Raw genomic sequence first — 9,698 nt, 5'->3', positions numbered from 1 at the left:
GAGTGAAACTCCGTCTCAAAAAAAAAAAAAGAATAGTTGAATTACTATAATAATAAGGTTCTATGAGTACTAAGCTATAAATGACTTCTTTCTCAAAAAACTGTGAATAGTTGCAAAACCCTTATTAGAGTCATTGGTGGTGCATTCAGGCTAGGATATCCACTAGTTACCAGAGGACCAACACAAATTTTGAAAAACATGATACAAAATAATACATCCATATTATTCCAATTTTGTGTGGAAGAAAAATATAGAACATACCAATGGTTATCTCTGGGATAACAGAAATTATGTATGAATTTAACTCGTTTTCACACCATGAGCATGTTTCACCTTAATATTCAGAAGTATAGGCTGGGCATGATGGCTTACACCTGTAATCCCAGCACTTGGAGGCGAAGGCAGGCAGATGACGAGGTCAGGAGATAGAAATTAGCCTGGATAACATGGTGAAACCCCATCTCTACTAAAAGTACAAAAAATTAGCCAGGCATGGTGGCACACGCCTGTAGTCCTAGCTACTCAGGAGGCTGAGGCAGAAGAATCATTTGAATCTGGGAGGCGGAGGTTGCAGTGAGCCGAGATTGCACCACTGCACTCCAGCCTGGGTGACAGAGTGAGACTCCGTCTCAAAAATAAATAAATAATATTCAGAAGGATAAAAATGTTGTTGTATATATTTTTTTCTTTTTTTTTTTTTTTTATTTTTTAAAGATGGGTTTTCACCATGTTGGTCAGGCTGGTCTTGAACTCCCGACCTCAGGTGATCCACCCGCCTTGGCCTCCAAAGTGCTTGGATTACAGGCGTGAGCCACTATGCCCCGCCTGTATATTGTTTTATGAAAAGATTTGTTTCCTCTCCATACTTCCTGCCTCAAGTCAAAATCTTTCAAAAACACTATGAGGTTCAGTTTCTTTTCCTTCCCATCATATTTCTTCAAATTGAAGAATGTTTGGAGGTTCTTGACTTGAAAGAAGACAGCATGGTGAGAAAGAAGTAATTTCTGCCAACTTCATCTTTGCTCTTCCCTCTTCTATGGACCTGTTGTATCCAACGGGTCTGGGTACCCTCAGAAAGCCAGAGTAAGTGTGGACTCAGCCATTCCTGATGGTAGGATCAGTTCTAATTCCCAGGCAGAGAATATAGAGAAGAGGACAGCTAGCAAAAGGGTAAGAAACATTAAACCAATACAAGAATTTCATGGCCACAATAAAATGTTTCTTTTTTTTTTTTGAGATGAAGTCTCACTCTGTCACCCAGCGTGGAGTGCGGTGGCACGATCTCAGCTCACTACAACCTCTGCCCCCTGGGTTCAAGTTGTTCTCCTGCCTCAGCCTCCTGAGTAGCTGGGATTACAGGCACCTGCCACCATGCCTGGCTAATTTTTGCATTTTTAGTAGAGACAGGGTTTTGCCATGTTGGCCAGGCTGGTCTCAAACTCCTGACCTCAGGTTATCCACCCACCTCGGCCTCCCGAAAGGAGACTGGGATTACAGGTGTGAGCAAAATTGTTTCTTAAAAGTAGATTAAATTCTACTTTGAAGTCCTGACAATTTTTATATCCTTATGCATATAAATCTTCATTTTCTCATATTTAGGAAACTCTCTCCATTAGAAAAGCAAACGTTCATTTTCAAAACTTTGGAAAATGCAAAATAGATAAAAATGTCATTCATGATCACAAATAAAAAACTAACATTTTGGCATCTATCTAACCAATATTATTTTTCATAAATGGGTATCACTTTGCATTGTTGTAACCTAATTGTACAATTCTATATTCTTGTTTTCATTTTTTTTCACTCCACTCCCCTATATTCTTGTTTTTATTTAATATATAGCATACTTTATTCTATAACATTTGACATTATTTGAAAATTATGTTGTCTACATTTTTTTTTAATAAATAACAATGAGTAATTTTGTACATTTACTATTTTCTAGATTTAGGATAATTTTTTTTTTTTGAGACAGAGTCTGTCCTCTGTTGCCCAGGCTGGAGTGCAGTGGTATGATCTTGGCTCCCTGCAACCTTTTCCTCCCATGTTCAAGCGATTCTCATGCCTCACCCTTCTGAGTAGCTGAGATTACAGGCATATACCACCATGCCCAGCTAATTTTTGTATTTTTAGTAGAGACAGGTTTTTGCCACATTGGCTAAGCTGGTCTTGAACTCCTGGCTTCAAGAGATCTGCCTGCCTCAGCTTCCCAAAGTGCTGGGATTACAGACATGAGCCACTGTGTCTGGCCAGGATTTAGGCTAAATTTCCAAAAGCAAAACAAAATAGTTGTGTGAAAGCATATCAGCATTTCTGGATATATTGTCAAGTGATTTTCCAAAAGGGTAGCATCCTATTATACTCAACAACCATGTATATGGGGTATTATCCATGTTTTTATTTTCTTTTTTTGAGACTGGGTCTCATTCTTCCACTGGGCTGGAGTGTAATGGCACAATCACTGCTCACTGCAGCCTCCACCTCCCAGGCTTAAGTAATTCTCCCACCTCAGCTTCCCGAGTAGCTGGGACTATAGTCATATCTACACCACACCTAGCTAATTTTATTTTATTTTTTGTGAGATGGCATCTCACTATGTCACCCAGGTTGGTCTCGAACTCCTGGGCTCAAGCCATCCTTCCACCGCAGCCTCTCAAAGTGCTGGGATTACAGGCGTGAGCCACCACACTCGGCTATCAGTATTTAACATTTGCTCATTTAATTTGATAAACAAAATGGTATTTCATTTATGAAATCATTACAGTATATTATGATTCAACATGAAGAAAAGCTCAATTGGAATTGTTTTAGAGTTTCTGTGAGTGTAAGTTCTCTTAATTTATCATCCCATCTGAGAATGGTTTCTAGATAATGTTGGTAACAGATATGTCCAGGAAACCAGACAACCCAAGGCCAAGTAGCCAAAGGCACCAGCTCCCATGGGTCTTGTTCCACACACCAAAAGTAACACTGAAACAGAAAGGAATCAATGACTGTAACCTTTTTCTTTTTTTAAGATGGAGTTTCACTCTTGTTGCCCAGGCTGGAGGGCAATGGTGTGATCTCAGCTTGGTGCGATCTCAGCTCACCACAACCTCCGCCTCCTGGGTTCAAGTGATTTTCCTGCCTCTGCCTCCTGAGTAGCTGGGATTACATGCGCCCGCCACCACGCCCAGCTAATTTTGTATTTTTAGTAGACACGGGGGTTTCTTTCTTTCTTTCTTTTTTTTTTTTTTTTTTGAGATGGAGTTTCACTCTTGTTACCCAGGCTGGAGTGCAATGGCGCAATCTCAGCTCACCGCAACCTCCGCCTCCTGGGTTCAGGCAATTCTGCCTCAGCCTCCTGAGTAGCTGGGATTACAGGCATGCGCCACCATGCCCAGCTAATGTTTTGTAGTTTTAGTAGAGACGGGGTTTCACCATGTTGACCAGGGTGGTCTCGATCTCTTGGCCTCCCAAAGTGCTGGGATTACAGGCTTGAGCCACTGCGCCCAGCAGAGATGGGGGGTTTCTTCATGTTGGTCAGGCTGGTCTCGAATTCCCGACCTCAGGTGATTTGCCCACCTCAATCTCCCAAAGTGCTGGGATTAAAGGCGTGAGCCACCGTGCCCAATAACTATAACCTTTAGCTATGCTGGGTAAGATGTTAGAGCCCGGGCACCGGTGAGTGGTCGACTTGTAAGTTGGTAAAAAGAATTTACCGACAATAGTGTAGGTTTGAAAAAAGAAAAGTTTACTAGAAGGGAAGAACACTGCAAAAGGGTGCAGTGGGGCACTTCAGCAAGAGGAGTGAGTGCACTATGGTAGGTTTTCTTTAGGAGCATTCATGGACCTTAAGGCGGAAGCTTAGGGTTGTAAAATGAATTTCAGCACAGCATTCCAGAGATGTTTAGAAATGTTAGTTTCTTATAAAAGTTGAAAGAGGCCTGGAATCACATACCAATTTTAGATAGTAGGGAAGTTTGATTACTTCTAAATTCCTAGATAAGGAGATGGCCTGTTGGATGGTTACCAGGTGGTCTTTGCTCCCTTCTAAATTGCTCAGATAAGAAGTTTTTGTTAGCTGGGCATGGTGGCGCGTGCCTGTAATCCCAGCTACTCAGGAGGCTGAGGCAGGAGAATTGCCTGAACCCAGGAGGCGGAGGTTGCGGTGAGCCAAGATCGCGCCATTGCACTCCAGCCTGGGTAACAAGAGCGAAACTCTGTCTCAAAAAAAAAAAAAAGAAAAAAGAAAAAAAAAAAAAAGAAGTTTTTGTCTCCCGGGGCTTGTTCAATGGTTAGCAAGTGATTTTCGCTTTCCGCTTTCCTCGAGTTACTCTTCCTCTCACTGTCTATGTGAGTGATGAACTACCTGAATCTAAAAGGGGCTATTGTAAGCTTTCCTAGTTGAATCAGTCAGGCCTTGACCTTGCCCTGACCTTGGCTTGTGTTTTTGGCAAATTATGGAGAAGGGCAAAGAAAAATGTACACAGGCTGGGCACGGTGGCTCACACCTATTAATCCCAGCACTTTGGAGGCTGAGGCGGGCAGATCACTTGAGGTCAGGAGTTTGAGACCAGCCTGACCAACAAAGTGAAATCCTATCTCTACTGAATATACAAAAATCAGCTGGGCGTGGTGGTGCATGCCTGTAATCCCAGCTACTTGGGAGGCTATGACAGGAGAATCGCTTGAACCTGGGAGACAGAGGTTGCAGTGAGTTGAGTTTGTGCTACTGCACTCCAGCCTGGGCAATAAGAGTGAGACTTCATCTCAAAAAAAAAAAAAAAGGAAAAATGTAGAGACAAAATTAGCCATGAGTGGTGACATGCACCTGTAGTCCCAACTGCTTGGGAGGCTGAGTGGGGAGGATGTCTTGAGCCCAGGAGTTTGAGGCTGCAGTGAGCTAGATTGCACACCACTGTACTCCAGCTTAAGCAAGAGCGAGACCCTGTCTCTAAAAGGAAGAGAAAAGAAAAATACAGAGAAAATGTATTTGCTTGGACAATGAGTTGAAACATAGACATGGTCTTCATATAAAATATCAATGCAAAATGTCCCAAAGTGGCAAGGCTAACTTTTTGTGATTCCTTTGTGGGGATTTGTGAGTTTTATACCCCAAAGGGAAAACGAACTAGGATTTATCTTTTCCCCACAGGCTGTGCTGGCTGGTATTATTCTGAGCAATGTCCTTCCCTACCTTGAAACCATTTCTAACCTACCCAGTCTGTGGAGGGAGAACCAATATGACTGTGTGAGTACAGATTCCTGGGCTGAGGAAGGCGGGGGCAGAAGAGAGGCTGGAGAGGGGGAGAAAGAACAGAAGAGATCTGCCATGGACTTAAAGAGCACAAACAACTCTTTGATGCCTAGTTTTGCTTAAAAAGGAGAGTTTTGCTTTAAAAAGGAGAATTTTGCTTAAAAAGGAGAGTCAAGGTTGTTGGCACATGAAAACAAGACCTCCTTCCAACTATGCAAAATTAAATGAAAGGGATTAAGTGGCTACAGTTACCGGCAAGGCTAGCAAAAAGGGCTTGTCATTCACTGCAAATTTGAATTACTTTTAATCCAGTTCATGTAAATGCATTTCAGGATAGGATTCTCCAATCCCAATAAGCGAAGGAGGTGTCTTGCTAGGCAGAATAACTGCTGAAGCTCCCTCTTCTCTCTGGAGCACAAAACCAGAGGTCAGAAAGGGGAATCAGCAAGAAATAAAAGGTAGAGGATAGAATGTGATGAGAGGAGACCCAGGAGAGACAGAAAATATGAAAGGGGGTAACTTTTGGAGCCAGATCCCTGAGGAACTAAGAGGGGGGTGTGGTCCAGCGTGCAGATAGAGTTTCTATTCCAGGAGGAGACAGAACGCTTCCAACTGATGGAAAAGAATAAGGAAATGTTGAGTACAGATACTGACAAGTGGCAGGTGGTGAGGAAAGTAGATATTTAAGAGAATTTCAGCCTATTTTTCTTGTGTGAAGATGAAATAATGGAGAAGGTGGTGGGGTAGGGGCTTGAAAAAGTTGGTACAGATTTGCAATAACTCTTATAGGTCTTAAAATAGCAACTACCACTTGGTGAGTGTTCTAGTTGGGTTTGCAAATGGTATTCCTAATCTCAACAAAGCCTATAAGGTAGACTTTATTACTATTTTGCACATGAGGAAACTGAAGTTTCGAGAGACATTTGAAGACCAGGGATGCATACAAGAATTGCTAGGCATCCTTGAGGGCCCTATTGTTTGTGATGGCACCAGTCCATGTGGCTATGAATATTTCTCTAAATCCCAGGTGTATAAGGGAGAGGGTGAAGGTGCATTGAGAGACAGGACTGATCATTTTCTCAGTTATACTCATTTTCATGATCTTCCTTTTCCCCTCATTCCCTTTTCCATAAGGCTGTTTGGATGACGACATTCTTATCTTCAGTTTTCCTGGGACTGGATATTGGACTAATTATCTCAGTCGTTTTTGCTTTCTTCATCACCACTGTTCGTTCACACAGGTACTTTGTCTCAGGTAATAGGAGGTTAACCAAGGCAAGGTAAGGCAACTCTGACCTAAAGGCAAGTGCATTTCCTTTCAGAACGAAGATTCTTCTCCTGGGTCAAATCCCTAACACCAACATTTATAGAAGCATCAGTGATTATCGGGAGGTAAGAATCCAAATTGGTCCCATTTCTCTGCCTAAGGGATAGGGTGGGCCCCACCTCATGCTTAGTTTTTCTCCAAAATCCCTTGCCATTGTTTCCTGCACTGCAGATACACATTTACAAAGGAGGGGGAATTGATATACTCTGGTAGAGATGGGTTCTTTGTTTGGATGACAGAGCCTTGCTCTGTCATCCAAACTGGAGTGCCGTGCAGTGGCTTGATCTTGGCTCACTGAAATCTCCTAGGTTCAAGCAATTCTCCTGCCTCAGCCTCCCTAGTAGCTGAGATTACAGGTGTGTCCCACCATACCCAGCTATTTTTTTGTATTTTAGTAGAGATTGGGGTTTCACCATGTTGCCCAGGCTAATCTCGAACTCCTGTGCTCAGGCAATCCGCCTGCCTCAGCATCCCAGAGTGCTAGGATTACAGGCGTGAGCCGCCACACCTGGGCGAGATGGGTTCTTAAGTAGCTAAATTATTATAGTATTGCAGCCAGTTAAAGATCATTTGTAAATGTACTTTAAGGAGAGTTCGGCCAAGAAAAAGAGAAGAGTAAGGAAATGGAGGGGAAAAGAAGACAGCCAGAAAAGCAGAGGGTGAAAAAGGAAGGAAATGAATTTCTAGTTCTTGTCTCTAATAAGGAAGAATACAGGACAGGTGCTTTGGCTCACACCTGTAATTCCAGCACTTTGGGAGGCCAAGGTGAGCAGATCACCTGAGGCCAGGTGTTTGAGACCAGTGTGGCCAATGTGATAAAACTCCATTTCTACGAAAAACACAAAAATTAGCAGGGCATGATGGCAGGTGCCTGTATTCCCAGCTAGTTCAGGAGGCTGAGGCAGCAGAATAGCTTGGACCTGAGAGGCGGAGGTTGCAGTGAGCCAAGATCATGCCATTGCATTCCAGCCTGGGTGACACAGTGAGACTGTCTAAAAAAATAAAAGTAAAAAAGAAAGAAGAAGAATAAAGATTCTCTAGGAGCTTCTAAGGATGTGTTATTCTTACTCCATAAAAGAACTGAGAAATTTCCCTCAACTTCACATTTTGTCTTACAGATCATCACCATTCCTGGGGTGAAAATCTTCCAGTGCTGCAGCTCAATTACATTTGTAAATGTTTACTACCTAAAGCATAAGCTGTTAAAAGAGGTAACTGCCAATCCCAGCACTTTGGGATTGGCTGAGGTGGGTGGATCACCTGAGGTTGGGAGTTTGAGACCAGCCTGACCAACATGGAGAAACCCTGTGTCTACTAAAAATACAAAATAAGCCAGGCACGGTGGTGCATGCCTATAATCCTAGCTACTCGGGAGGCTGAGGCAGGAGAATCGCTTGAACCCAGGAGGCGGAGGCTGCGGTGAGCCAAGATTGTGCCATTGCACTCCAGCCTGGGCAACAAGAGTGAAACTCCGTCTCAAAAAAAAGAGGTAACTGTCTTCCTGCCCACATGCCCACCTTTCTCTAACTGCCCGCTTTGCCCACTGGTAACCATCTCCCCCTCTTTCGCCTTCTTTTCCACCACTCTCCCTCTAGATGAGACCTCTCATGTCTTTCAGGTTGATATGGTAAGGGTGCCTCTTAAAGAAGAAGAAATTTTTACCTTGTTTAATTCAAGTGACACCAACCTACAGGAACAAAAGATTTGCAGGTGTTTCTGCAACTGCGATGATCTGGAGCCACTGCCCAGAGTGAGAAATACATTTTCTTTCCTATATTTTTCTCCATACTTTATAAAGGAGTACACCAGTCATTTCTTTAAAAAATCAAAGCCTCTAAGAGATTTTGACTTTTAGATGGACCCCAGAGAATTCAGAAATTAAGACACAAGTTTCCTCTCATCTTGGAGGCTTGACTGAAGGAAAAAAAAAAAAAAGGGCACAAAATTCTCCCTTGAGGTTCAGGTTTTCACATGAAAGTAGGTAGGAAGTAGATCATTCTGACTTCCACCAGATGACCAGTGACCAGAGTGCATGTTGCCTGTTGAGACTGTAATTCTGTAATTGTACCTATTTCCCTGGCTTTTAGCTGCCTAGCTTTAGATTTCTGAAAATAAGTGACTTAAAGATTGTTTCCTGATTCCAACTAGGGCAGGGTCAAGGTCACTGGGCTTCTCAAGGGTCTGCCAAGGTCTCCTGATGTCTCCCTGTGGCCAAGAAAATGATGATGGGAGATAGGGGGAAGGGAGCGGGGAGGACGACAGGCTCCTATTTCAGATGGGAATTTTACAGCATCTGAAGTTTATTTTCGCTGATGAGAATTACAAAGTGCTCATTATTTCCAACCCGGACTTGGTCTAAGTAGTCCCTTCCCCCAGAGCAGGATTGCTCACCTCTAGCTTTTGGGTCTTTCAGTGGTCACCTCGTCTATAGTGCATGCTCTGGAGGGGCAGCTCTCTCTACACACAGGGATTTACACCCTCCCCCGCAACACATAGACACAAATGCCTCCACACGCCACGCATGTGCTTACAAAACTCTGAGCATCCACTCTTGTTCTGACACACTCTAATGGAGCATAGGTTCTACTGAGCTCCTGGAAAATACCAACTTCCCAGGCAAGAGGTCAGAATTAACATTACACCTAATTTTTGTTTCATAGACACACTGTGCTGAGTATTGTAGAGACAGCATTTACAGGACGTTAGCAAATACACTTTAGAATAGAACAGGATCATCCAGTATTTATTCAGTTCCTACTATGTGCCCAAAGTATGATAGTATGAAAAAGGAGGTTTTCTTCACTATGGTTAAAAAAAAAAACAACCTAAAATATGTCATGTTGGCCAGGCGCAGTGGCTTACACCTGTAATCCCAGCATCTTAGGAGGCCAAGGCAGACAAATCACGAGGTCAAGAGATCAAGACCATCCTGGCCAATATGGTAAAACCCCATCTCTACTAAGAACACAGAAATTAGCCAGGTGTGGTTGTGCACGCCTGTAGTCCCAGCTACTTGGGAGGCTAAGGCAGAATTGCTTCAACCCAGGAGGCGGAGGTTGCAGTGAGCCAAGATTGCGCCATTGCATTCCAGCCTGGCAACAGAGTGAGGCTCAGTCTTAAAAAAAAAAAAAA

General features: G+C 43.2%; 1 protein-coding gene across 1 annotated transcript in view; it reads left to right on the top strand.

The window, feature by feature from the left end:
• The window catches only part of SLC26A8 (solute carrier family 26 member 8), a 97,370-nt gene that overhangs the window by 69,521 nt on the left and 18,151 nt on the right, over positions 1-9,698 (top strand). The window contains exons 11-15 of the mRNA XM_032253544.1: positions 5,138-5,233; positions 6,374-6,480; positions 6,562-6,631; positions 7,685-7,777; positions 8,185-8,316. Coding sequence (XP_032109435.1) covers positions 5,138-5,233; positions 6,374-6,480; positions 6,562-6,631; positions 7,685-7,777; positions 8,185-8,316 — 498 coding nt within the window. The remainder of the gene's footprint in view (positions 1-5,137; positions 5,234-6,373; positions 6,481-6,561; positions 6,632-7,684; positions 7,778-8,184; positions 8,317-9,698) is intronic.

Source organism: Sapajus apella, unplaced genomic scaffold, assembly GCF_009761245.1.
Source record: "Sapajus apella isolate SASKATOON/1434 unplaced genomic scaffold, GSC_monkey_1.0 scaffold83, whole genome shotgun sequence".
Classification (NCBI taxonomy): domain Eukaryota; kingdom Metazoa; phylum Chordata; class Mammalia; order Primates; family Cebidae; genus Sapajus; species Sapajus apella.
The sequence above is the reverse complement of the archived record's forward strand: the minus strand, read 5'-3'. Positions and strand labels throughout refer to the sequence as shown.